At 53.9% G+C, this 26,264-nt stretch overlaps 8 protein-coding genes across 8 annotated transcripts; 4 read left to right on the top strand and 4 right to left on the bottom strand.

The window, feature by feature from the left end:
• Positions 1 to 1,009: 1,009 nt before the first annotated feature.
• NCS54_00745300 (Hypothetical protein) lies at positions 1,010 to 1,793 on the bottom strand (the record flags this gene model as incomplete). Its single annotated transcript, XM_053152881.1, has 2 exons — positions 1,010 to 1,741; positions 1,791 to 1,793. 2 exons carry the CDS (start codon positions 1,791 to 1,793, stop codon positions 1,010 to 1,012), a joined length of 735 nt encoding a protein of 244 aa, XP_053008856.1.
• Positions 1,794 to 3,258: 1,465 nt separating this feature from the next.
• NCS54_00745200 (Dolichyl-diphosphooligosaccharide--protein glycosyltransferase subunit WBP1) lies at positions 3,259 to 4,894 on the bottom strand (the record flags this gene model as incomplete). Its single annotated transcript, XM_053152880.1, has 4 exons — positions 4,651 to 4,894; positions 4,490 to 4,600; positions 3,737 to 4,434; positions 3,259 to 3,684 (listed from the first exon to the last, which is right to left on the bottom strand). Exons 1-4 carry the CDS (start codon positions 4,790 to 4,792, stop codon positions 3,259 to 3,261), a joined length of 1,377 nt encoding a protein of 458 aa, XP_053008855.1. The 5' UTR covers positions 4,793 to 4,894.
• Positions 4,895 to 5,421: 527 nt separating this feature from the next.
• NCS54_00745100 (NADH-ubiquinone oxidoreductase 9.5 kDa subunit) lies at positions 5,422 to 5,712 on the top strand (the record flags this gene model as incomplete). Its single annotated transcript, XM_053152879.1, has 2 exons — positions 5,422 to 5,608; positions 5,666 to 5,712. The coding sequence occupies 2 exons, from the start codon at positions 5,422 to 5,424 to the stop codon at positions 5,710 to 5,712; spliced, it is 234 nt and encodes a 77-aa protein (XP_053008854.1).
• Positions 5,713 to 6,122: 410 nt separating this feature from the next.
• On the bottom strand, positions 6,123 to 14,194 carry NCS54_00745000 (Hypothetical protein; the record flags this gene model as incomplete). Its single annotated transcript, XM_053152878.1, has 7 exons — positions 6,123 to 6,155; positions 6,204 to 6,890; positions 6,942 to 7,099; positions 7,148 to 10,591; positions 10,639 to 11,116; positions 11,163 to 11,563; positions 11,611 to 14,194. 7 exons carry the CDS (start codon positions 14,192 to 14,194, stop codon positions 6,123 to 6,125), a joined length of 7,785 nt encoding a protein of 2,594 aa, XP_053008853.1.
• A 2,390-nt stretch (positions 14,195 to 16,584) lies between these two features.
• Positions 16,585 to 18,233, top strand: NCS54_00744900 (Hypothetical protein; the record flags this gene model as incomplete). The annotated part of the gene is made up of 2 exons (XM_053152877.1): positions 16,585 to 16,950; positions 17,007 to 18,233. 2 exons carry the CDS (start codon positions 16,585 to 16,587, stop codon positions 18,231 to 18,233), a joined length of 1,593 nt encoding a protein of 530 aa, XP_053008852.1.
• A 766-nt stretch (positions 18,234 to 18,999) lies between these two features.
• NCS54_00744800 (F-box domain-containing protein) lies at positions 19,000 to 20,569 on the top strand (the record flags this gene model as incomplete). Its single annotated transcript, XM_053152876.1, has 2 exons — positions 19,000 to 19,807; positions 19,869 to 20,569. The coding sequence occupies exons 1-2, from the start codon at positions 19,012 to 19,014 to the stop codon at positions 20,567 to 20,569; spliced, it is 1,497 nt and encodes a 498-aa protein (XP_053008851.1). The 5' UTR covers positions 19,000 to 19,011.
• Positions 20,570 to 20,931: 362 nt separating this feature from the next.
• NCS54_00744700 (Hypothetical protein) lies at positions 20,932 to 23,529 on the top strand (the record flags this gene model as incomplete). Its single annotated transcript, XM_053152875.1, has 4 exons — positions 20,932 to 21,169; positions 21,263 to 21,344; positions 21,390 to 21,444; positions 21,628 to 23,529. 4 exons carry the CDS (start codon positions 20,932 to 20,934, stop codon positions 23,527 to 23,529), a joined length of 2,277 nt encoding a protein of 758 aa, XP_053008850.1.
• Positions 23,530 to 23,647: 118 nt separating this feature from the next.
• On the bottom strand, positions 23,648 to 25,309 carry NCS54_00744600 (Putative phospholipase; the record flags this gene model as incomplete). Its single annotated transcript, XM_053152874.1, has 1 exon — positions 23,648 to 25,309. One exon carries the CDS (start codon positions 25,307 to 25,309, stop codon positions 23,648 to 23,650), a length of 1,662 nt encoding a protein of 553 aa, XP_053008849.1.
• Positions 25,310 to 26,264: the final 955 nt, after the last annotated feature.

The following is a 26,264-nucleotide window of genomic DNA, read 5'->3' as shown; positions in this document are numbered from 1 at the left end:
ATGGTGGGTTATCATGGGATGGGAATTCTGTGGGTTTTTGAAGAAATGCCGTCTCTTGCAGCTCGGCTTTTTACGTGAAGCCATTCACCTCACTCATCACCTACACAACGATGTAACTCTCACATCCATATCCATCAATGCGGTTCATCTCCTCAAAGACTTCAAGACATTGAAAGACAAGAGACAATGGACAATGCCTGAGACCACCCGTCAGAAGTCCCCCCCTCTCTAGACCCATCCAAAACGGGAAGCTGTCCTCAGGGGTCCAGCGCCCAACGCGGTCGACAGGGGTCCAAACATGCATCTCTCCTCTTCCCTTTTCCCTTTCTTTGCTCCCGTCCCAAGGGGCTATAACGATCGTCACCCCGAGCTGAAACTCTTTCCCCTCGTAGGCGACCCTGAAACACGGCATGGGATCCTTTCTCTGCCGATGAGAGAAAAAAAAAAAAAAAAAAGATAAAACTTACGAGGAGTGAGACAGATCACCATCTCGACTAATGGACACACTCCCTTAGAGCGCGCGTGAAACGAAACATAAACGGCTCCCATTGTTAATTAATTTACCCATCATCAACTCGATCCATGACCCCTGCGGACTTGCCCGTTCATGCAATGACAGCCCGGGGAACGCGGGCGCCGTCCTGGCCTATACTCACCGTATTATGCCCAGGGTCGTTAGCCTTGCGAGGACCGAATATTTGGTGGCCATAATTAGTATCGTCATGCTCTGAGTTGTCGACATCTCGCATATCTTTTAACCCCCTTACCTACGTAATGTAACCTCCACCTCGTTTTTGAACTACCAGCCCGATCCCGTGAAACCGTTGCGCCTTTGAATACATACAGCTAGGAGTATTGTTGCCGTCCGAAACGCCAAATCGTGACTAGAAAACGTCCCCGTCAAACATCCACCATAGATAGAACAGGCCAGTACAAAGCCACTCGACCACCAAACACAACTACGTGGATAGCAGCCGTTGGATGAAAAAGAGTTTCCCGCCCATCTTCATCACAGCTGATCCAGCAACTTCCTCCTCCTCCGATCAATCAACTCCTCCTGCACCTCCTCCAACGTCGGCAGCTCCCACGTCACCCCATCCCCTCCATCACCCGGCAGAGGCTCCCACCCATCGGGCACGTCTCGGCTCCCCGTCTCGAGCATGTGCTCCACAGCCTGCCTCTCCTTCTCAGCCTCGTACGCCAGCATCTCGTCGTCCTCCTCGTCAGGCGCGTATCCGTAGTAGGCCGCGTCCACGTTGCGCCGCAGCTCGCTCCTCTCCTCCAGAGGCTTCTCGTCTTGTCCTTTGGTGCGTGCTGCTTCGAATAGTTCCTTGACGCCTGGGAGTTCTCTTGCGCGACCAAAGTACTTGTATCCCTTGCCACCACCAGGTATCTCCCTACCCTGCTCATCGTATATCTTTCCTCCACCGCGCATGTAATTCGGCCCTCCTAAATTGCGTATCTGCACCTCCCACATGTGCTTCTCGCGCATGAGCTTGTTGATCTCGTCGTTGAGGTCGCGGATCTGGTAGTCGCTGAGGATGGGGTCCTGGATGCGCGACATCTTGCGCGAGATCTCCTTTAGGACCTGGCCGCGCCACTTCTCGCATGCTGGGATGGCCTCGACTTCGGTGATGAGCTTGGGGCGGCGGGTGCGGCCGGCGTCGATGATGCCTAGGTCTGCTGCTTGGGCTTCGCGGAAGCGAAACAGCATCGACTGCGCTTTTTCCGAGTTTCGAGCCTGGAAGAGTCAGCCAGATACACACACCTTGAATTTCAGTAGAACGTACCATCTTAACGATTACGCTGTGCGAGTAGTCAAGATTGACAGATTAAACGGCTTCTAGTGACAGCAAGCCAGATGTTGTCGCGCCCAAGTTTTCCCAGCCTCGTCTCGTTGGACTGAAGAGGGTCCAGGTCTCAGAAGCTCAGCAAAAAGTGGCGCTCAGCCACAATCGAGCAGCCACAGCTTGGCGCTGTCAGCCTTATCCCAAGTCTACGCGACCAAACGCGACTTCGACTCTGATTCACTGACCTTCAACTTCACTTTTTTATCACTTCTTTTGGACCATGAATCACAGCCGTTTACAGTTAACAATAGACCTGTTTTTATTTACCCGAAATGTACTGATTGCGTGCACGTTTTTTCCGCCTACAAAAGCCAGCTTCTCCGACCACATTCTTGCCTTCTTTTCTTTCCTCCCCATGACCAGCAAAGGCGACGTTCCGACAACCACTTCACCATCCCTCTCCTGACTTCATCCGCCCGCTCGCGCACACTCACTCGGGCACTACACAGTCGAATCCCCAATTGTCAGCACCCTCGATGCCTACAGGCATTGCAACACCCACCCCTCCGCCCATCACCTCTCCCTCCCCCTCGCTGCACTTTCTCTCCCCGGCATGGCCACCGTACCACAGACCCGAGCTGACTCTATCGCCTTGCGATACCGCCAGCGGCTGCAGTGATGAAGATGTTCACATGAGCTTGGTATATCTTTCGCTTGGTCGGATCTTCTCAAAGAACCACTTGCGAAATGATACATGACCCAAATTCAAGAACAGAGATCTGAGCAAGCCTTCCTCCAACTTTCTCCTCCCCTCTCTTCTCCTTCCGCAACCCTTCACTCACCCAAACAGGACTTTCCATAGCCGCAATGACCGACACTCTTCACCAAGAAGCTGTTCTCACACGCGATACCCGTTCTGGGCTTGCGGAGACGTACATGTTTTGCACTATAGTTTTCAATCGGAGCAGGCTTGTCCTGCTTTTGCGGTAGGGAAGAGGTGCGGGAGTGGGAGGAGGGGATGGAGAGTTGAGATACAAACTATTTTGCCCGGTGATGATTGAACGACCAAAAAGCCAAATTTGCAGGCAGCAGCGGCGTACATGTTTTACATGTTTGGCGTTATTCACTGTCCACAGCCGCGCGTTGTCAGTGAGAACCCAAGAGAGCTAATCTGAGGGCATCATGGTTGTATCTTGACATTTTCATGGGTAGTGTGCATGCCTTTGATAGTTCAACTGCTTGGTGCGCATCTTGAGGCCCGTGAATACTCGTAGACACATTAATACAGAGCTCTAGCTGCTCGACAGTATGAATACGCTGGAGCCTGTAGTCGACAAATGCATTCTATATTCATCCCATTTTTGTTCCTACTCTACACACGCAACTGACCCACGACTCCTGATCATGGCGTTGCTATAATAAGAAAATCATTGTACATTCCATTCCCTTCTCCCATTCACTGCTCCATCTATTGCGTCTTCTTGCCCTTTTCCAAGGTGGCCACGGGCTGGCTGTACATCCAGATAACGCTAAACGCCAAGAAGCCAGTGACAGTGGCTCCAATACCCGTCAGCCAGGGCCAGGCGCCCGAGATGACGTAGCTGCGCGGCCACTCGTCGTGGGCCATGTGTCGCACGCTGACAGTGTTCTTCTCCTCAACGTTGGTCAGGAAGGGTCGCTTGTAGTTGACCTTGAAGTTGAAGATGCCGTGCTGGTCGGGCAGCGTAAAGTTGGTGCTGAAGACGGTGGCGTGCTCGTCGACATGCGTGGCCTTGAGGTCCAGGCGGTGGAAGGGCGAGAGCATCGAGAACTCGAGCTGGAGCGAGTCGCCAGGGGGGAGCTCAAAGGGCATCCAGCTACGCCAGGCATACTCGGAGACGGAGATGCTGTAGGTCTACTGCACGTTAGCCATCAATTCAGATATCAGTCAATTTCACCAAACATACCACATCGTTCTTGACTCGGTAGATTTCAGGGTTGGTCTCGTTGTCGCCCACGAGGTGGTGCTCGATCTTGTTAACCCGCAACACACCAAGCTCCTTGAAAGTCCAGCCCGCCAAGCTGGTGATGAACTCGCGGTTGCTGGGGTACAGCACCTTGCCGCCCTTTCGGGAGACCTTGGTGTCAAAGGTCTTGTCCTGGAGCATCTCGGCGGAACCAATGATGGTGAAGCGCGCCGAGTTGCGAGCCTGCATGGTCGAGACCAGCGCAAGCTGCTTTCCAGCAGCAAACAGCTCATCAGGGTCAACAGTCTCGGCCTGTTCCTTGGGGTTGTAGCTGTACGCGGTGGGAGGAGCGCGGAGGATGGGTGTAAGGAGAGGTCCGGAGCCCAGAGTGTGGCCAACGGCATTGGACACAGCAAGCAGGGCGCCGGGAATCTCAAAGTAGTCCTTCAGACCAGGTCGGACGTTTCGGGGAGCGTCCAGGACGAGGACATCGTGGGACTCGGCGGCCGAGATGGTGTCAAAGTTGAAGTGGTCGACAATCTTGCCGGTGCGCTCGACGGGCAGCGCAATGTCGAGCTCAGCGAGGACGGAGACGAGAGATGTAGGAACAGCGTGGGTCGAGGACATGGTCAGGAGGATGTTTCCGCCGGCGTTGATAAAGTCGAGGATGGTATTGGGGGTCAAGTTGGGGCCGAGACCTGCGCCCAAGTCAGCATATTCACTTCCTGTGAGACCCAAGATATCATCACGAACCCTTGACCTTGGTGGGGAGGAAGAGGAGGTGATCATAGTTCCTCTCGCCGAGACGGAACAAGCTCAGAGCGCTGTTCTTGGGGGACTCGTATGTAATCTGATATCCTCGTTCTGCGCCAGTCAGCAAAAGTCATGAGAGGTGATCGAATGGGACGATGTACCGTTGAGGTCGGCAAAAAAGGTGGAATACGCCTCCTTCTCCTCGACGGCATCCAACACGACCAGCAGTCGATTGCCAGCCGTGCCCGCGGCCGAAACCAGGGCCGCGAACAAAAGGAGCACGAGGCTCAAAAGCGACCGCATCTTGAGTCTGTGATGAGGATTTGTTTGATCAATTTCGTCCTCGTCTCTTGGTGCAAAAGACGCGACAAGGTTGAGAGCGGACGTGGACAGCTTGCGCTTTCGGGGGAGCTTCCAATGCAGCAGGCGCAGTGAGCTTGCGTTTAGGGATACGTAGCCTTGGTGAGCTCTAAGAGTGGGGGTGACGTGGCGCTAGTCCTCTTGGGGTAGTGCTTTTAAGGGTTGAAATATCAATTGTTGATGATTTTGAGGCATTGAAGAGTTCAGACACTCCAAAACGCTGTGTGCATGTATTCTTATGTCATAGATACACTCTAGATGTATTTTAGATATTATTTTTGATTAGGATTGCCCGTAAAGAGCCAATTCACAAGCGCATACGCCTACACTCGAGCCGTTTTATATCCCCTTCAGGCTTAGCCCTCCACCTCTTGGCATCTCCCCCCAGCTCCAGAATAATCCGACACCCGCGGCTTGGTTTTTCCGCTCCTGCGATTGGACCGAGCCCAATCGCTTGACCCTCCTCCATGATCCTCATCACCAGTCGGTAGCAATAACCTCACGTCAATTGAGTACGAACGCCCCTTCTCTCGCATCTGACGCCCTGCTGACTCCCCGTCTAGTCGCCCATCATGTCTGCCGCTCCTCTCTTCTGGTCGACTCCCCTCAAGTACTGCCGCTGGGCAGCCCGCGAGCGTCCCGCCCTCTTCTGGTCCGTCATTATCGGCGCCGCCGGTCCCATCTCCATGCCCATCGTGCCTCCGATCCGATACTACTTTGGCGACATTGATGCGCCTCCGGTTCCCGTCACCTATCCTAGTGCGTTGATCCTCTTCGTGGTGGTACCATCGACTCTTGCTAACCGAGGCCAAACAGTTCCCTCTGGTCCCCGGAAACAGCTGACCGGCTACGACGACGAGTAATCCTACCGAATCGACGAAAGAAAAGGAGGAAACATGACGCTCGATAGGAGGAGAGAGACCCAACATTGTACAAACTACGGCGTTTGAGACAGCGCGGAGGAACCATAGAGGACATGGAGAGGACCAACCCTAGGTCCCATCCAGCAATTGACGCTCCAATTCGATTTTCACCACGTTTGCTACAAAGTTTTCTTTCATGCCCAGGGAATTTCGCTATTCATATGCGCCCACTTGCGCGAGGTTTCCATGTCTAACATGCTAGGAGGGGGTGCAAGAAACCGGGGGAAACGCCGCCAGCAATGTGAAAAAGGAAGAAGAACAAGGACAAAGATATCCATCAGTCGTGTTTGCTACAATGAGCTTTTGCGGCGATTGATCCGCACTGATGTTCGACTAGGGAGGGCCAGACTCTATCTATCCCGACTCATAAAGTTCCACTCATACTAGGAGTTGTTAGTCTTTGAGACGCGCAGGGGAGAGGGTGTACTTACAACTCGGCCATCATCATCGCCCGTGTATACACACGTCGGCATGGGAGTAATACACGTCACGCCTGCTTCCGTGTTTGCTTCTTTGTCGTTTTTATAGTCCACATGATCAAGCTTTCTGAGAAGCTCTAACGTCCATCGACTACCGACGATGCTGCGGCGCCACACATTGACACGGCCTCGCTTGTGTCCTGTGAAGACGAGGTAGTTGTCGAGCCACTCATTCCCAGCACCTTCGTAGAAAGCACATGAGTGGATGTAGTCGTCTTGGTCGAAGCAAACGTTCTGCTCTAGAAGGAGTGTACCGTTGAGGGTGTACAACAGCACGTTTGGTCCAGAGCAGAGAAGGATCTCGCCAGAGATGTCGTTAATGCGAGCACACTCGACAGGACGCACAAGCGGCAGCTTTCGAATAAACGAGAGACGGTTGAGATCCCACAGGAATGCTTGTCCATCCGCAGAGACCGTCAAGAAGGTACTGAACGCCTTGCTTACCGCAATCGTGGTGACGGGCGACTTGTGTCCAAACAGACTTGATCTTGGCAGCAGCTCCACAGGCTTACCCGGTGCCGTCTGAAGCGCATAGACAGAAACGACGCAGTCCTCACCAGCGGTGATGAGGGTCTTGGAGTCGGCAAAGCAGGCGCACGAGATTTGCCCGATGTGGAGGTTCTCAAACAGGCCAGCCGGCTTTCGTGCGTTAGCGGGGCGGCCATAATCAGGGATGTAGTGGCGAGTTACCTTTCGGTTGTCGCTGAAGAAGAAGCGAATGCTGTTGTCGGCGTATCCCCATTCCAGGAACTTGTCATAGGGTGGGAAGTTGAGGCGGAAAGGAGAAGCGCACAATAAGCGGTCGAGCTTTGGGGCGTAGATTAGGGAGGCTACACGCTCATGGCTTTCTGTTGGAGGTCAGCTATGTCTCAAAAGGTAGGGAACAAGATATATACCAAGAAGTGGGTTGGAGAGGCATCCAAGAGAAAAGACACCTGTGTCGAGTCGTCGAATGGGACATCGTACATGCTCCCGGGCGGGATGAGGCCTTACGAACACTTGATGCGGTGTCTGTCCAAAGTTGTGAATCACACCAGCAAGGATGGCTCTCTCCTTTGCGTCCGTGATACTGTCCAGGTCGGTTGCTCCGCGGTACGATAGGTGATGAAAGACGTTGAGATTCTCCACGGCGGCTTCTCCACGTTGCTTGTACCCAAAGACGAGATCGATCCACTTGTGCAGATTCTCGCTTACATACGGACTCTCCAATGCCTCTCGATGCTTGGCGATGAAGATTCTCGGGTCACCCTTGGCCCAGGGAGGAAGTTCGACATGGTCAACCTTGGCGCCGTTGCTCTCTCGGTTACCAAAGTTGTATCCGTTGACATTGGTCAGGAACTCGGGTAGACAGAAGAACTCGGGGATGAGCTCTCTCACATCAGCCTTGTTCCTGCAAGATGCCGATTTCCATGCCTCGGGAATCGACTGGAACAGCCGATCAGCGTGATCGAAGCTGCCTCCCTGGAGTAGAATATAAGACTGGACAAAAGGTGGCAATCGAATCAGGTATGACGAGACGATCATGGCTGAAGAGTAGTGAGTGCCATAATGGAAAGGAATCTCTCCAATCTCGGCCAGGGCATTGTAGCTTTCAACGAAGCCACCCACTCGTTGCGGTGTTTGAGCACCCATCGGCTTAGACAGATCACGGAACGTGTTGGGATCCTCCAGGTCAAGGTCCTCACTAGTGTAGTCTGCCAAGATCCATGGGAAGACTGGGTACTGGGTGAGATCGTTGAAAGTCCTACCAGCCATGGTGTTGACCATCATGAGGTAATGAAAGTTGGAGATCTCGCCCCTCTGCCATCTCTTGAGGATCGGGTTCCAAGGTGTCGAGTTGAAGAATGTGCCAAACTTGGACCCGAAGCCTTGAGGAGACTCGTCAACGACCTTTAACGACTCCAACCTCCAAGCATCCTCAGGGTTCGGCAGTGTATTGGCACCGCTCGTGTGAGGGGCTTTGTTGAGCATCTTGACAAACAGGTCATCTCGAACAACCGGGTTGATGGTGGTTAACAGATAACTGCGTCCATCCGTGAAGAACACCTCGATCGCAACATCTCGGAACAGGAAGCGTCGTTTTGAAATGCTGATGACGTCGTGCCAGCGCCAGTGCCTCGACTCTTGCTCCTTGTTGCCAGCATTCTGCCGCTTCTCCGACGTCTTCGAGTCTGTGACGATCTGAGAGAACGGGTCACGCTCTTCTGGAGGGGCTTGCCAGACGTTGACAATGTCGCCGTTGGCGCACTGAAACACGTTGTCCATCATGTAGAGGGCGTCTTTTCCTATGATCAGGATACCTTCACACGCATCAAGACCGATGATGCGAGAAATGTTGTACGCCGACTGAACTTGGTCGCCGTGTTCCAGTCGCCTCATAACCTTGCGGTTCTTGTCTTCAAAGCCTTCATCTCCCTCGTTGGGATCGTTGGGATCATCCACAAGCTCAAAGTCGTCTTCGGGGGCAACGCCAGAGTTGGGCTGCTCCGTCTGGTCTGCGGTAGACTCGGGCTCCTCCGTGAATTGGGAAGGTTCGTTGTTGCCTTCCAGAGCACTCGATGAGCCAGAACGCGTGGGTGTCACAGCAGATGCCGAGATGGAGGGCACCGGGCTTGCTGATGTGTTGAGCCGCAGTATCTGCATGACTTCACTTGTCTTTCTCTTGGGCTGGTACTCATCCGACTTCATCGCGAAATCCGGAAGAACCCTGAGTCGCATCCGGTTTCGCCCTTCAGTCCGGTCGAGCTTCCACTTAGGCGGTGTTGCTTCGCTGAAGACGGCACCAGGTCGCCTCAGATCCCGTTCCATCTTCTTGTATGCTGCACTCAAAAACACCAAGTCGTCTTGCTGATCCTGCATGATTCGGTGGTACTTGAAGTACTCGGAATTGTAGATGCTCTTCATCCAGGCGCTGTTGCCAATGTCGTGGCTGAGCAAGACCTTGTCCCTGGTGATGCCCTCAACATGCCACAACCGAAGCTTCTCCTTACGTTTTGTGATGCGGCTTTTGGCCGTCTCGGCTGTGCGGGCGTTCTCAGCACTAACAAAGTCTTCCCATGTTTTAGACATTCCGCCAAAGAAGAGGACATCCAGGGACGGCCGATGTTTGTCGACCCACTCAACAAAAGATTCATCATCCACTCCAGTGAGTTTCTGAAAGTCCTTGGAGAGTTGTTTCTGGTCCGGTGACATGCATGAGCGGATCAAGGCTGCAGACTCTTCTGGCTTCTGAACCAGGATGATGCGAAGAAAGTTGGCTGCCGCAACACGGAGGGGCATCTTGTCACCGATAAGCTTTGTGTAAAGCTGGTACCAGAAAAGCTTGAGAAAGTCATCCTCCGAGGAGAAGCAGCCGAGAATTGACATTTGCCAGTACGCCATCTTGTCCATGAACTGCTTCGCCTCAACCACCGTGGTATCTGGGCTATCAAGGTCCGATAGCCTGAGAAGGATGATCCTGAGCAGACAGCTCCTGACCGTAGTAATGGCCTGGCTGCAAAGGCGAACGCTTTTGAGGGTGGCAATATCAGGGCGCTGCAGGAATTCCAGCAGCATGCCGATAAAGTCAATCATGGTCTCGGCGCCATTCATGAACCAGCCCTCAAAGATGGCTTCCGACATGTGGAGGCAAAATCTCGACAGATTGGTCAGAATCCTAGGTTCGCAGATGGCTTTCTGGTTCAGTTGGACGTTGTTTGTCAGCTGGGTGATCACATTCCTCAGAATGAAGGATTCAAAGTAAGCTTGGTGCTCACGGAACCCCGGAGGCACTTTGGTGAACAGACCAAAGCCCGGGAAGTCTTTGCGCGAGAGAAGTTGATCCATGAAGACGTTGACGACCAGATCAATGATTCCATCCAAGATATCGCTGCTCGGCTTCTTCTTGGGCGTCGACCTCGTTGGCGGCACTGCTGGGTTCAAGCGAGCTGGGCTGGGGCCAACGGGCGATTTATGCGCTGTGAGAAGGATGAAGGACGACGCTCTTCTGAGGGGGGTGCCTTTAGGGGGTGTCGACTGGGGTGACGGAATGGGATCAACGCTTGTTGTTCGCACAATGGGTGTAGCATGCGAACCACTCCCACCGATAGGCCGAATAATGACGTCGGTTCCTTCGAAAGTGAGAGCAGCATCTCCCGAGTTCAATTCAGTCTCTGGTGTGACTCCATCGGCGCTGACAACAATTGGATAGAGTGCGGCTAGCAACAGTCTCACCCATTCCGAGGTTAGAGCAAAGTCTCTAAACTCGGTTGAGCGCTCATGGAGATCCAATAGGAAGCGAATGACTGTATGGAGAACCCCGGCGTAGCTCGCCACTCGTTCGCTATCTTTCGAGAAGTTTACTAGAAACATGTCAGTCGGGCTCAGCCCAGGTCAGCACCGTACATACATCGAGTTTCAAGGGCTGTAGCAAGATCCATAGAGTCCGCTCGTGGTCGCAACTCCTTGGCAGAGGCGAACTTCTTGAGTGTATGAGTCGGGGCATGCGTCGCTGGAGAATCATGGTCGTCTTGATATCTCGTAACATCCTTCAATCCATGCTGTAGCATTGCTGTGATGACAGACAAGGATTCTGGGTAGACAACCTTGCGCTTGCCAAATGTTTCCAGGAGGTTGAAAAAGTCAAAGTTCTTGTCAAAGTCGATCTCGGCAACGTCGTAGCCAAATAGAATGCAGAAGCAGATGGGCCAGATGGTCGGCAGATCCCAGAACCGCTTCAGTCGATTTGACATGATGGTGAAGCCTCCAGACTTGCCGGCGAATTTCGACGTGTAGTTTGTTCCATGGGTCACAAGCAGTCGCGCCAGAATCTTGCAGCCATGGGCCACAACTTCTGGGTCATCCTCTGCCAGCAGATACAATAGCCACTACCGACGTTAGAAGAGCCACGCATCCGAGGACATAACATCTCACCTTGTTCGTAACTGTGCGGGCAAATTTCTTGATGTGAGACGTGTTCGACTTATCGCACAGTATGCGTGAGTACATGCTCAAGACCTTGACGCCCAGCTGCTTCTTAGTCAGGAACTTGAGGCCAGAAGGCGAAGCCCCAGACAGGCTGGCATCCGTCGGTGTCCGCGTTCGCCGAGGAGCCGGAGTGCTGGACCTGGAGATCGACGAAAGGGGCCGCGGGCTTCGTGGCAACGACGAAGCTGGTGAGTGAAAGGCGTATGTGATGAAGAGCGACAAAGACCTCATCACCTCCTGGCTAAAGTTTGACGTGACAAGAACCTCGAAGGCGCCCATGAAATGGGAAATGGTATCATCTGACACCACTTCGCCCTTCATTGCATCCAGCAGTCTCTTGACAATTCCTAGAATCTGTTAGACCTGGCACATCCGCTTTCACATCGCAACTTACTCATCCTAATCAATCTCCGACTATTGAACTCATGGTATTTGCTCTTGACGGCGAACGTAACGAATTGCTTGTAGTAAAGCTCTTGAATACGCGGTGCTGACTTGCGCCAGATGTCTAAGTCAATGAGAAGGATACGGTAAGCCAGCGGGTTGATGATGAATGACTCCATGGGCTCTGCATGGTTGTATCCGACGAAATCAAGAATCAGGCTCAGAAGCTGGAATGCCAATCGGTCGCGGTCTTCACTGGAGACTTGGAGTCGAGTCACGGCAGAATCACCAATACTGCCACCGTGCCCCAGCTTCACACGGATGAGCATGGCCAGGATGCCATAGCCATTGTCCTTTTCGATGGCTTCACTGTTCCTCCAATTCTGGCGAATGCAGAAGAAGAGCATCTCAGCTGCCCTAACTGTCTCCTCGATTGTGGAAGCCCTCTCGAAGAGTTTGAGCGCCAGTGGCGTGAACCCAGCCAGGCGCCACAGGTTCTCGTCAAGGTATGAAGGGACGGCGACGATGGGGTTGCCTCGGAACGATAGCAATCCCTGAACTCGGAACAGTGAGTCTGGGAGGCTTGGGACCGCGCAGTTGATAGCCAGAGGCGCGCCCTCTTGGTTCGATGCTCGGAATAAGTTGCGAGAGCAGTTCCTTGGCAACGATCGCAAGAGACCAGTGTCATAGAACTGCACGTTTTCTGGGAATGTAGCTGAGGGCAGGATACTCAGCAGAATCTTGGACTCTGGGAGTAGTGAACCAGCTTTATCGCGCACAGCTCTTATGATGTCTGAGTGCTCGCCCTTTCCTGGATGCGCGATCTCATTGCGCAGACCTAGAGTGGCCGATGCCTCGTAGGTTTGAAAGCCTCCCAGGCTATCCTGAAAGTTGCCTTGGTATCGTGGCCCGAGGCCATAGTGAACTGCTAGAAAATCGTCGCTCAAGACGTCCTCAAACAGATGAGCCGAAGCAAGCGACCACCGTGAGAAGACAAGGCCAGGCCCTACTTGGTTCGAAAGATCCTTAGGCGTGCCAACAAAGGCCTGTACCGGGTTCGTCTTGTTCTGAGACGAGTTGAAAGAAGCAAAGCTCTCATTCGTGCCGTTGGACAGGGGTGGCATATGAGGGTAGTTGCAACGAATCTGCTCTGAAAACTCGCCATCGACGTAGAGGGACGCTTTGCTAGCAGTCATGGTCTTTGGTCGGCGATGAACAATAGCGATATGGTACCATCGCTTCTCCTTAAACGAAACGGTCTTGAAGCGCACGCTAGGCTTATTGGAGGTGACGGAAGTTTGAAGGATAAAGTTGTGGGTATCTCTCTCAAGGTACATGAGCAAGAAGCATGCTTGCGTTGAGTCGAAGACGCCAAAGATGGTGGTGTGTGCGGTGGGATCAAAGCTGTCTACCCGAATCCAGGCTGTAAAAGTGTATCCTGCACTTGACTGGGGCGGAAAAGAGCGGCCAAGGCTAGATAACTCGAGGGATGAATGACCGTGTAAAGAAAGATCAAACTGGAAGAAAGGAGGCCCTGAGTGCTTGGATGTCATCTGCAAGCAGAACTCGGACGCCTCAGAACCAGGTGTCGAGAGTAAGAATTGTGTGTCAGCAGGTTCGTTGACACCCAGGAACATGAGCATCTTGCAAATGGCCAGAACCTTTTCCCGTTCAGGGGGACTCAGTGCCGAATCAGGATTGAAGGCGACTCGGAGGAACTGAGAGAGGGCGCCAGTTGAATGCACTGCAGCCCGGTTATAAATGGAGACGGAGATGATACAGTGAATCGTCTCCAGGACAAGTAGAGAGGCCGGATTCGCAAGGCCATCCTTCATCCGTGGAATGGCTGTCCAAAAGCTGACGACTGCTCTAAGAATCTCAGGGTGCTGTATTATTGTCTTGGCATTCACAACCTCACGCACTCCAGGTGCGATATTCTCGACAGACTTGGTCAAGACCAGATCCCACTGCTCTTCCACACTATCGTCGTCGTTTGGGGGTGGGTTATCGCCATCAGGCCGAAGTGATTTGGCGATAGACTGGCAAAGGAGATCAAGAGCGTCGTCGTCGAGGGAGAAGGATAAGAGCTTGCCAAATACATGGCAACTTATCCACGCATCGGGTTCTGCTCCACCGAGGCCTATGCTGGCGATGACCTGCTCCAGGGCTTCCCAACCGCCTCCCTCAACTCTGTATCGGAAAAATCGTCGGTTGCCTGAATGCCCACGTAGTGTTGCTGAGAGCACGTTCAAGCAGTCTCCCAGCAGCTTGAACAGAGCAAGCATATCCGCATCGCTTCGTTTATCGGGGTTGTAGTAGCCTGAAAAGGCACGGAGTAGGTTGAGGATGTGCTGGAAGCCGTCGGCATGGCGGAAATCGTTCTGGTGCACCGACGAGGCCGTCGCGGTGATGTGCTGGCTGATGTGTCGTAGTTTCTTTAATAGGGGCGGAATCTCCGGGAATCCGTTATCTTGGTGGAGTGTCGTGTCGAGGGTGAGCGCGTCGAGCAGGCCCTTCAATATCTCAAAGGACTTGGTGTTGGGTGGGTTCGAGACCGAGGTCGAAGACCGGTATCTTCTCGGTATGGAGGCCATTTTAACGGTCGCAATGCAATCACGGGTTCATTCCAGAAACCGCCCTCCCCCGAGCCCTTCAAGGGTCCAGGCTGTTATCATCCGCTGTCGGCATCGAAAGGTGAGATTTGGGGGCCTGTAGGGGCGGCCGCGGGGTGCATGAAGCTGTGAATGGGAGATCGCCGCACGCCACAGCCACGAGTTGACGAGTAGAAATTTCGTAGATACGGAGGGTAGGAAGCACTAGGCGTCGGAGAACAGGCACAGAGACTGGCAATGAGCGAGCGTGTCTCGAAACAACTGGTACAACTGGAGCCTGCACTACCTGTGCTCGATAACTCGTTACGGAGGTCAGCCTTGGAGGTGTGGCTTGTGTTGTGGCGAAGCTAGCCCCTCCTGAGGCTTCGCTGCCTGGCATCCATTTGGGAGGGATCGTCCGAGCTGCGTCAGCTCGACTCAAGGAGCTTGGGTGACATGCACACCTGACCGAGCTTCCGTCCCTCCGTCAGAGGACGACAAAGACGGAGGGAATGTAGAGAAAGTTATTGCCAGGAGAGTTTTAAGGGTCGCGATTCTATTTCAACTGCAATGCAATGTGAATTTATCAAGTTGATCTGTCTGGAGTCGTCGCGGCTCAATGACGTCGTTGTGAAGCGATGTTCTTCAGGGTAGGTGACAGTCAAAGAATGAAGCGAACGAAGGATTCCAGGAGTTCGGGTCATTCGGTGTAATACCGAGTAGATACAGAGTAATCTCTATTACCAGTGATGATGGTAAGATGAATCTGTGGTTTCCCCTTAATAAATCTTGATGGACATCATCGAACTCCTCTGAGCATCCAAGTTGTTGAGTTGCTTCGGATCAAAGTTGGGGTCCAGCGAGCTATGGTGGAGCTCAACACGGGATTGCTCTTCCATCAACAGCTACGCGATCCGAGATCTCCCATTGACACTGCCTAGTGGGCAATGCCTATCCTGATAAATCAGGTCGTATCAACCAAGAGTGGTTGAGTGCAGCCTCGCGCTTGGCCCGATGCCTGGAATGACCTACAAGCGCTGGTTGATGGCGTTATCTGACGAGATAACCATGGTTACTGAGTTGCTTCAAAGTGGAGAGCTAAGGGAGCTATCGCCGAGACCAGCCTCAGCTGCCAGGCACAGCACGAGCACAGCAAGTGCCCTGCACCTGTCCACCGGGCTCGGAGGCTTTGATGCGGAAAAACAAAGACAATACTGAATCATGACGTCTTTTCGGCCTCGGATTGTCTTTCCAAGGAATCGTATCTTCGAGGCAAAAACGCCCTTAACCCCGGGAACGGACTGGGATGGACGAGACCGGCCGGGGTCTGAGGCGCTGCTTGGCTTGGGATGGCGGCGCTTGAGACACAGGCTTGCAACATGAGGCACGTGCCAGGGACGTCGTCTGACTCGATGGATCAGGCGGATTAAGCCAGTGGGGGCCAATCGGAGCCAGGGCGCTCCCCGCATTCTGCTTGGAGGAACACTTGGTTCTGGCAGCGCAGTGCGCAAACTGGAAGGTACCTTACCTTGTTGAAGCTTGCCTTCCCGAGGTGGGGCGCGAGCAGGATACCTTGGGGGTGCAGGCCACAGCACAGTGAATGCGGCGACTCGTAGCCATGATGCACTGTATCGGCCGTGCTGTCTCGGCTCTGTTAGCTCGGTCCCCTTGTGCCGAAGACGAATACTGTACCCATCCAGGATGGCTTGATTCCAAGGCTGACAAACACGGACTGGATGTCCGTGGAGATGAGACAATCAGTCTCGCAAGCGGAAGCCGTGACTCTTTGGCCGAGGGTTGAGCAGATGTTTGCTGCTGTCCTGGATCTTTCTTTCACTGCAACCGATAGCATCTTGCCTTGCATGCGCAACATGCGCAACTCTCCAAAGTGCCTGAGTCGCGACTCGGCTCGGCCATCTTACGCTCCGTGCAAGCTTCAACTCTCTGCACGGACTGTCATGGGAGCTCACAAGTACCTTGGCTCCAGCAGGTGCCGTTATCGCATTGCCCCAGCGACGACTGAGCAACCGCATTGGCCGGCAGAACTGAAGCTAAACCGTATCAGGCGCTCAGCCACCGCTGATATCAACCACCCTAGCGACTGATGCGTCACACCCTCCTCGGCCGCCCCAGGCCCGCTGAGGCAACACCGGAGCTGTCGCACGCTGGTGGTGCTTATCTACCCCAGGTGCTGCTCGCCATCGCTTCTTCTTCCTTCATCATCCTCATCCGTATCCCATCTCCTTCCCAACCTTTGCTGCACCGGTTCTACCTGATCCATCACTACAGAGGGTCAGGACATCGGCTCGTTTTTTCCCTTTCTCGTCTCGTCCTTGCGTTGCGCGCAGACCAACTTCAGCTTTAGCCGCCTTGTCTCTTGCGGTTTCGTCATCATGAGAACCGCCCTCACTCTCTCCCTGGCGGCTGTCGCCAACGCTGCCTCTTTCAGCGTCGGTACCATTCATGACAGGGCCGCTCCCATCCTCAGCTCCATCGAGGCCGAGACCATTCCGGACTCGTACATCATCAAGTTCAAGGACCACGTTGATGAGACCGCTGCGTCTGATCATCACACCTGGATCCAGAACATCCACAGCCATGGCGAGCAGGAGCGCCTTGAGCTGCGAAAGCGTTCCACTCCCTTCACAGACAAGACCTTTGCTGGTCTGAAGCACACCTTCAACATTGGCAAGGGCTTCAAGGGCTACGCCGGCCACTTTGACGAGTCCGTCATTGAGCAGGTCCGGAATCACCCCGACGTAAGTTGATGGCCCACTATATCCCTCAACAGACATCAAGCTAACAGCCCACTCAGATCGAGTTCATCGAGCGAGACACCCTCGTCCACACCATGATCCCCGTCCAGAACAAGGACGCCGTCACTGAGCTCCAGTGCGACGACGGCAAGACCGAGAGGCAGGCTCCTTGGGGTCTTGCCCGTATCTCTCATCGTGATACTCTCAACTTTGGTACCTTCAACAAGTACCTCTACTCCGCCGATGGTGGCGAGGGTGTCGATGCCTACATCGTCGACACCGGCACCAACATCGACCACGTCGACTTTGAGGGTCGCGCCCACTGGGGCAAGACTGTCCCTGCCGGCGATGCCGATGAGGATGGCAACGGTCACGGCACTCACTGCTCCGGTACCGTCGCCGGTAAGAAGTACGGTGTTGCCAAGAAGGCCAATGTCTACGCCGTCAAGGTTCTCCGATCCAACGGCTCTGGCTCCATGTCCGATGTCGTCAAGGGTGTCGAGTTCGCTGCTACCAGCCATCTCGAGCAGCAGCAGAAGGCCAAGGACGGTAAGCGCAAGGGCTTCAAGGGCTCCGTCGCCAACATGTCTCTTGGTGGTGGCAAGACCCAGGCTCTCGATGCCGCTGTCAACGCCGCTGTCCGCACTGGTGTTCACTTTGCCGTCGCTGCTGGCAACGACAACGCCGATGCTTGCAACTACTCTCCCGCCGCTGCTACTGAGCCCGTCACTGTCGGTGCCTCTGCTCTTGATGACAGCCGTGCTTACTTCTCCAACTACGGCAAGTGCACTGACATCTTCGCCCCCGGCCTGAACATCCAGTCCACTTGGATTGGCTCCAAGTACGCCATCAACACCATCTCTGGTACCTCCATGGCCTCTCCCCACATTGCTGGTCTCCTCGCCTACTACCTGTCCCTCCAGCCCGCTGAGGACTCTGAGTACGCCATGGCCTCCATCACCCCCAAGAAGCTCAAGGAGAACCTCATCTCCATTGCCACCGAGAACGCTCTGTCCGACATTCCTTCCGACACCCCCAACCTGCTTGCCTGGAACGGTGGTGGCTGCAGCGACTACAAGAAGATCGTTGAGGCCGGTAGCTACAAGGTCAACAAGGCTTCTCCTTCTTCTCCCGCCAAGCAGATCAAGGATGCCGTCGAGCAGGAGATTGGTGTCGTCTCCGGCAAGGTCAAGGAGTTTGGCTCCAAGGCTGAGAAGTTCTCCAAGAAGATCCACGACCTCGTTGATGAGGAGCTTGAGCAGTTCCTCAAGGAAATCAACATGTAAGACCTTTACATCATGATTTAGTGCTTTGGTTACGCATTTTTGTTGGGAATACGGATGGGCATTCGGTCGCTGGGTCGTTTTGTTTTGGGTAGTGATGTCTTGTGAGCTGCTTGCGCTCAAGACTTGTGGTTTATGCACTTTATTACATGGTTTCGTCCATGATGGCGGGTTATGTGAGGTCTCGCTCGCATTATCATGAATACATCTATTTGTATCATCTTTATTATCTTTTGTTGATCTGTGCAACTCGTTCTGTGTGCGTGCTGTCTCGTGCCGCTCTTTTAGCCTTGTTGACTTGACCAAGCTTTGGTCATGAGCCTTGATTGTTGACTCGACGCCATGAGCCAATGAATATGTTTTGTCGGTCCTCAGCGAATCATATGTTAACGTATTATCCTAAAGTAGAGAGAAATAATCTAAGACTTGATAGAGCCCACTCATTCTTTATTCGATCCTTTTATTAATGCTCCATTAAGTCTCCTCTAACTATTTGTTGTCTTTCTGCTAAGATGGTGGCTCTTGGCAACAATATCGTTCATTTTAAGCCACAGGTGCGCAAGCTTCATGAACCTTGAAGGACAGAGAGTTATCACCTGCACAACATTGCCAACAAAATCTCTTGAGAGTTTCCATGGCTTAAACTTCCTGACAGCATGCAGTCAATAAAACCTTGACACCCATAAAGGCAAATCTGACGGAGGTTATAAATGACATCCTGCCACCCTTCCTTTCGTCGCTCACTTTCCCGTCTGTAGCGACTATGGACAACAGATACACAATGAACTGCAACGGACAACCTTCGACATTCCCGTGGCATCGGCTTCCACGGGAAATACAGCTGGATATTCTGTCCCTTCTAGCCCGTGTCGACCAGCTTGCCAAGTGCGCCGCCGTCTGTCGAGACTGGCAAGAATATTTCGAAAACATTCTCTTTCGAAAGATCATCGTTCACCAGAGAGATCTTGCCCGACTTGGCGAGGTTAGCCCCTGTCGCACGGAGCGGATTCGACATCTCTGGTTACGCATCGAACTTCTCCCCTACGACTGCTCAAGATGTTATAATTTTGGTCTCCAAGATCATACAAGGAACGGCCCCATCTTCCAAGAAGCCCTCCGTAAACTGTTTAGCGTCCTCCACAGTTGGAAGGGACGTAACCCATCGCACCCAAATAGCGGGTTGACCTTGGAACTCAGTGTTCACTCTCCCAGTGATTCACAACACCAGTTCCAGAACTTTTCTTTCGAAGATGATGACGACAATGGCAAAGAAGCCGATGTCTGCACCATTGACGATCCGAATCACGGCTGGGTCGGCGGACGGCGCAACTTCCAGCCAACAGCATGGGCTGTGACAGAGGTCTTTGGTGGTGTTTTTGGGACTCTCAACATTATCCCACCGGGGTTTTACTGGCCTGCACCGGTTGTCAAACATCTCCTTGTTCGTCGGCAAACGCGCCGTAGGTTTGGATACTCGACGTTGCGGCATCTCATGAATTGTCTCCCTGGGCTAGAAGCCATTAGCCTGGAATTCTGGCGAACGGATTTTCGATGGCAACAAGATGCTTGGGATCAAGGTATTTAACGCAGTACACACTTACGCACACTGGAGAGTACCAATTGCTGACACGAACTTAGGCTTCCTCAAGCTTGGGCGGCTCTATCTACCCAAGCACGTCAAACGGCTCGCTTTCTTCGAGGACTTTGATGAGGATATAGACTCCATGTTCGCTGGACCGAGCTTTGTCGGTGCAGAGTTTGTCAGAACTCCTAACCGAGCTCTTGGGGCCAGCCTGGCAGCATTGCAGAACCAGCAGAGCCTGTGTGTGTCCTTCATAGTCGACGCGTGCGACTTCTTTGAGGCGCTCCGTCACCGTCGACGTGACGGAGCATGGCGAAATCTCACCCACTTCTCCATGACTTCGATACTCCTCCAATCACAGACGCCCGCGTCGAAAGTTCAACAGCTTCTGATGATGGCAGCATTTGCTGCCTGTCGCTTTCCCAGCTTGGAGGCGATGGAGCTGTGGTATGGCAGGCGAGGAGAGGCGTGCCTGTTTCGTTTTAGTAGAAATCATGACGGCGCCTTCAAGATCTTTCGTACTGGTACATGGGAACTGCCACTACCTCCTGCTGTTATGGAAGCATGGAACCGACTTTCCGAATTGCGTGGAGGGAAAGGATTGATGGCGAGTGACCCCAAGCGAATTGACCGTGAACTCATACGGTCTCATGGCGATGCTATTCACCACTTGGGGCTCGTTTCGGATGTTCTTCATCCTGTATCGTTGCGGCAGATCAGGAGAGAGGCACAAAGCTATGGCCCAAGCTGGAGATAATTCATAAATAGCTGAAGACTTTCAGGGATCATACTTGATACACTAAGATCATTAATGTGTCTCACTTCCTTCCTGTCTGTAGTGCAGTGTCATGTGGTAGCGACTTCTTCTCGTTCATGGAGTTGCTTCCCAAACGTCTAGAAACATTGTGACGCAGGAACATGGGAGGAGATTCCCATAAATAAAAGTCCATTCTTTGGCCGAGTTGAAACTTGATCCCATCACCATCACCATCACCACCGCCGCCGCCGCCGCTCCCGCTCCCGCTCCCGCTCCAGCTCCAGCTCCAGCAGCAGCAACAACAGCAACAACCACCGCCGCCGCCGCCACCCCCCCCCCCCCGATGCCCGCCCCCTCCCCCCATGACGCCGCCCACCCCCGGGCTCCCCCATCCAGTCTTCGCGTGGCTGGACGACCGATGGAGCCGCCTCATTCGCGAGGCCGTGCACCAGTTCTGGCTCGCCGGCCAGTGGACGCGAGCGGCCTCCGACGCCGCTACCCGGGCCCGGGGCACCCCGGGCGAGACCGCCGCCATGGCGGAGTACGGCCGGGCCCTCGAGCATGAGGGCATGTGCCGGGAGGCCGTCCAGCTGCTCATCCGTGAGCAGGTCCGGCTCCGCGCCTGGGCGAGGCTCTGACTGTAAGTGATTCACTGACTGCTTTGGAAGTGATTCACTGACTGACTGCTCCAAGTCCCAGTCGAGCCTCAATATACTTATCCTATCGTTACGCCGCCGTCCCTGGTAAGTTCTTCCCCCTCTGCACATGTCCTCATGTTAGTCTCATGTTTAAACCTCATTTGTGCTGACTCTTTGCTTAGCCGCCCCTCTGGAGTGATGACCAGAGGGGGCCTGCCACCTCAAGTTTTGCTGCCGGTAAGTACCTTCCGTTTGCACTTCTTCCTCTTCCTGCCTGCCTACTTAAGCACCTCTCCTCCCGTGAATCACCATCTCCAAACTCTCCATCTCCAAACACCGGAGATGTTTCGCCTCAATAGCTCTCGAAACAGGAGCCGTCGCCCACTGAGTCGCAGCGAGTCTAACAGTTCCATGGTGCAGAACTCCATCCATGCTCTCGAATTGATCGATCCCGCCGCCGCCGAGCGAGACGCCAACATCGCCGCCCTGTTGTCCTACCACCGGGCTCAAGAACGGCCCAGCAGTGAGATGATAGTTGCTCTTCGGGACCCTGCGAGCCTTTTACCCGACAGCAGCAATGGCGCTGCCAGTATGGCCAGGCAGAGCCTGGAGCGGAGCACCAGTGTCATCAACCGTCAGGGCACTGCAACGAGCATTCGTTTCGCTGGGCCTGCCTCTCGACCACGAAGAAACTTGGCCCTGAGGGCAAGCGAAGGCCGAGATTCTCCTACGAAAGCGACCTCACGGATCAATGTGTTTGGCACAAGCACCAGGCCATCGTCGACCATGTCTTTTCACGCAGACCGGCCCGCCCACTACTCCCTTACACGACGTTATCTCGAGTCTCCGCAGTCACACGACGCATGCTACAGCCCCGAAGAAGATGCCTCTTCGATGCCCTTTTCCTTCAGAGAACTCCGAAAGACGCGATCGATGCTTACGTCTTCCCGGGCAACAACAGCGAACGCTTCCAGCTACTCCATGCCTGCAAAGGACCACCTGCCGCCCACTCACTCGCTCTACAAGGCCCCAAACAATGAGAACGAACCTCCGAAAAACGCGACATCCGATGCAACGGGACTCAGAGCCTCGGCGTCCATGAGCTTTCTGAAGAGCCACCAGGGTATGGCAGCCTCAAGACCAAACAGCCGCGCCGAGAACGATGTTGTCGTGCGACTTGCGAGGGAAATGTATCGCGAGCAGATGGAGGAGCAGGAAAGGCTTCAGGCTCAGCCATCCGCTTCGGTTCCATCGAGAAACAGACGCAGCGAAGGATCTACTGGGCTCCGAAAGTCTCTTCGAAATAGCAGCAACAGCAGCACCGTGCTGTCCTCTGCATTCTCCGCCAACGGCACTTCCGTATCCACGCAATCTGGGCTTCGAAAGGCAACCCGAAAGGTTTCAAACAGCTTACGATCGAAGTTGAAGGGGCTATTCGCCAGAGGGGAGAGTGCTGCTGGACCAGAGAAGCACGAAAGGGGCCAGGGCACTGATGGTAACGATTCGGACGGAGACACCTGCCTTCACGCCAGCAACGATGAGGGAACCGGGGAAGCCTCCATGTTTCGTATCTCTTCGCATATCCCTTCGCTGCATGATATACCCTCGAATCAGCAGCTCAGATCCAGAAAAGGGAGCGTTGAGAGCATCGAAAGCGGCGAGCAACATGTTTCCGACGACAGGTCTCGTGTCACTAGCTGGACAAACTCAGTTACAAGCACGGTCTCCAGCATGGGGATGCTTGGCGAGTGGGAGCGGCAACGCCTATCTGTCATCAAGGAGAATGGTGCACACATCTCTTCTTCCTCTCTGGGCTCAACCGGACTCGAAGGGCATGGGGCTGGAAGCCAAGAAACCTGGTCTGGTGCCGAAATCGACAGCGAACGCGTATATTCAGCCCTCATGAAGAGGCTTGGAGAAACCAGCACAGGATCAGATCAGGATACACAGTTGGGTGACGCTGAAAGTGTGTACTCATGTGCGACGGAGGATGCGAGACCAAGCATTACCAGACAAGGAACTTCAGGCCCTGTCGAGGGAGCTGCAACACGCATAGTCGGCGGACTTCCCTCTTGCCGACTGGTCCCACACCAGCGCGATGCATCCACAGCAAGCTCAGTCGAATGGAAGACATGGCTTAGTTCCAAGGCCTCGAAGCTTGAAGGTCCCTCGACACCTACAAAAGCCGATACTTACGGGCAGAACACTGGTGTTCTTCCCCCGTTGGGTCATGTCAGAGAGGGAGCTGAAGTTGGATCCCCACCCGAGATTCTACTCCCAAAGGACGATGGACTTGATAACTCACCAGCTGCATTCTTGTAATATGATGGAGGATTAAGCAGTCGATACTCAGAGGCAAGGCAAGGCAAGGCAATGGCACTGTACATATATACTTAGGGCACGGATGATTCGAAGTAATGAGAACCGACTTGATTATGAACTATTCTTGAGGTTTTGGACATACGTGGACCTCCCAATACTCTGCTAGGTCCTTAGAGAAGCTCTTCCTTCTCTCATCACTCACCCACTTGCCATATTGCTCATGCGTCACGTCTTCTTTCAGAATCCCCTTCCTCTCACCTGTCTTTGTATAGTCGAGAAAGTCTATTGTCACCTTGACGTACTCTCCTAAAGCCTTGCGCACATCTGCTGTCGCTCGTGTGGCAAAGTTCAGGAGAAGCGGTTGCAGAAGCGGTGCATCAGTTACGCTGGGATGTGCTGTCCCCATGCTGGTGAAGAACCACGCAGTGCCAACCTTGTCGCGAACGCCACGGACGAGGTCGAGAACGGTATCAAAGTGTGGGCGTCCGAAGAAGATACTGTGCGTTTTGGACCATGAATTGGAGTGGACGACGAGGAGTGGCACTGGGACTTCGGTGTTGAGCTGGCCGCTGGACTTGCCTGGGTCGAGGGCGATGCCGCCGATGGCTGGGTTGGCGACGGTGGTATTTGCCGTCTTGAGAGCTTGAAGAGCGCCTGTTGCGCCGTAAGAGTGGCCGTTTATGGTGAGGTGATGGAAATCCAGGCGCTCTGCCCATGCTGCTAGGGCGTGGCCTTCTTCGCGGGAGTTGGACTTGAAGACTTCCCAGCCGTTGCCGGCGTTGACGAACTGGAGGATGCGGATGGTCTCGAGGATCTCTTGGGTGCGAAATGCAAGCTGCTCATGCTTGAGAACGGTGTCGTTCATGGGAGGGTCGGATATCAGATCGCGCTCTCTGTAGAGAATGACCTCTCTTTGCTTCTTGTCCTTGACCTTGACGAGAGACCCGGGACAGCTGCCATCGCGGTGCTCAAGCGCAGCGACGATGTGACCACGGCTCGCGAGCTCACCAAGATAGTGGGTGTAGTCAGTCCGCGAGCTGACGCTGCCGTGGGAGAAGATCATGACGGGAAACTTTTCGCCGTCGGCATCGGTGCCCTCGATGTTGGAGCCGAGTATGGGCACGTCGACCCTCGCGGGGATCCTGATGCCTCCGACGAGCAGCCAGAGGGCAAACGTAAAGATGGGTCGCATGATAAAGTTGTCGACGCCCGCGGCTCGGGCATATCCTTGTGCCGTGAGGCTCAGCGGACGAGGGACCCATGGGTGGAGGGACTGCTTGGATCGCGCGCCCTTGACGGCCGGGTAGTACAGGGTGAAGAGGACGCTTTCCAACTCGAAGGCTGGTTCCCTGGATCCTTTGAGTACGGTCTCTGAGATGCGCTTGGGCTTATCAAGCGGTATCTCGAGGTCGATGGCGCCGACGTGATGCGGACCCGAGTATGCCGGCAGAGCCGAAGAGAAGAAGGGTTGCCATGTGACGAAGCAGTACAGCACGTAAACGCCAACAACGGAACAGAGAACGTAACGCCAGGTAAAGCGAGGGCGCACGATGTCCTTGGTCTTCTCCCACAGACGCTGGACGACGGGCGAAGACGTCCAGCGGGACCACCAACGGGACGGCCGGGGGTCGAGCCACCGCGGCTTCGGGGCGGGGGCTGCAGCTGCAGCGTCGGGCATGATTAGCGGAAGGTCCGGGTCCGAGAGATCGTCCTCCTCTTCCTCTGTATCTTCGCCGAGGGGGTTTAGTTCTAGATCTGGCTGGCTGTTGGGCAGGGCCATTTTCGGAGAGAGAAGCCGTGGGTTTTATGAGGTGAGGTTTGGATGGGGGAGAGCTGGGGATTTCCTGATGGAGAAAGTGGTGATGACGCAACGGAGGCTGTGCCAGGGCATGGACGTCGCCACATTCGTGAGCGAGGTTGTAAAATGTCTATTTTGATGGGCTACTGATTCAATCATGTTTTCTTTGATGGTATATTCAGTTTTATTGATGTGAATACCTGTTCGTAGCGATTTATTCTGCTCTGTGTTTGTGAGGCGCGTCTCGTGAGGGAACATGTGACTGGAGTCATTCACTGTGCCTGCGTCACAGGTTGAGCAGAACGGCCCGGACCTTTCGGACTCGCATCAGCGTGACATTTCGAGAATATGAGACTCTGACATAAAGAGAAAGACAGCAAACAATGAATGAAGAATGAATACAAAGAATGGGGTCGAGCGGCTACCGCAGACGGTGCGATGAGCCAAAAACCACAAAACACTGTCTGTTTGCGACGATCGCCATCTGATAAAATCTACCCGACGGCTTTACTGGTGCGGAAATGCCCGCCAGCTTTCCCGTTCTTGTCTTGTTGGCGTGGAGAGGTTGATGGCGCTATCGTTTGTGGGTGATAATATTGAAATGACTCGAATCCTTTAATCGCAAAACTTGGGGCTTTTTACTGGGGAGAGAACAAAAAGCTGAACAATGGGTTCTTATCCTTTCTCAAATAATCAAAAATGATCTGGATCACTTCTCTTCAGTGGCTGTTGGCTGAGCGGTGGGCATGTCTCAACGCCATCTCAGAGAAACATGAATATTCACCACTGACATGCTTGACGCTCAAATCCTAGCAGCTTCACCCTCTCGTTATTCCCTTTGCTCATATGAATAAGCTTTCTCCTTGACCTCCTTCGGAACAGCCTGCAGCCTTGGCAAACATAACGCTCCGCGGTACCGGCGCGCGGACTGTCGCTC

The sequence above is a fragment of the Fusarium falciforme genome, chromosome 5 (genome assembly GCF_026873545.1).
Source record: "Fusarium falciforme chromosome 5, complete sequence".
Classification (NCBI taxonomy): Eukaryota; Fungi; Ascomycota; class Sordariomycetes; order Hypocreales; family Nectriaceae; genus Fusarium; species Fusarium falciforme.
The sequence above is the reverse complement of the archived record's forward strand: the minus strand, read 5'-3'. Positions and strand labels throughout refer to the sequence as shown.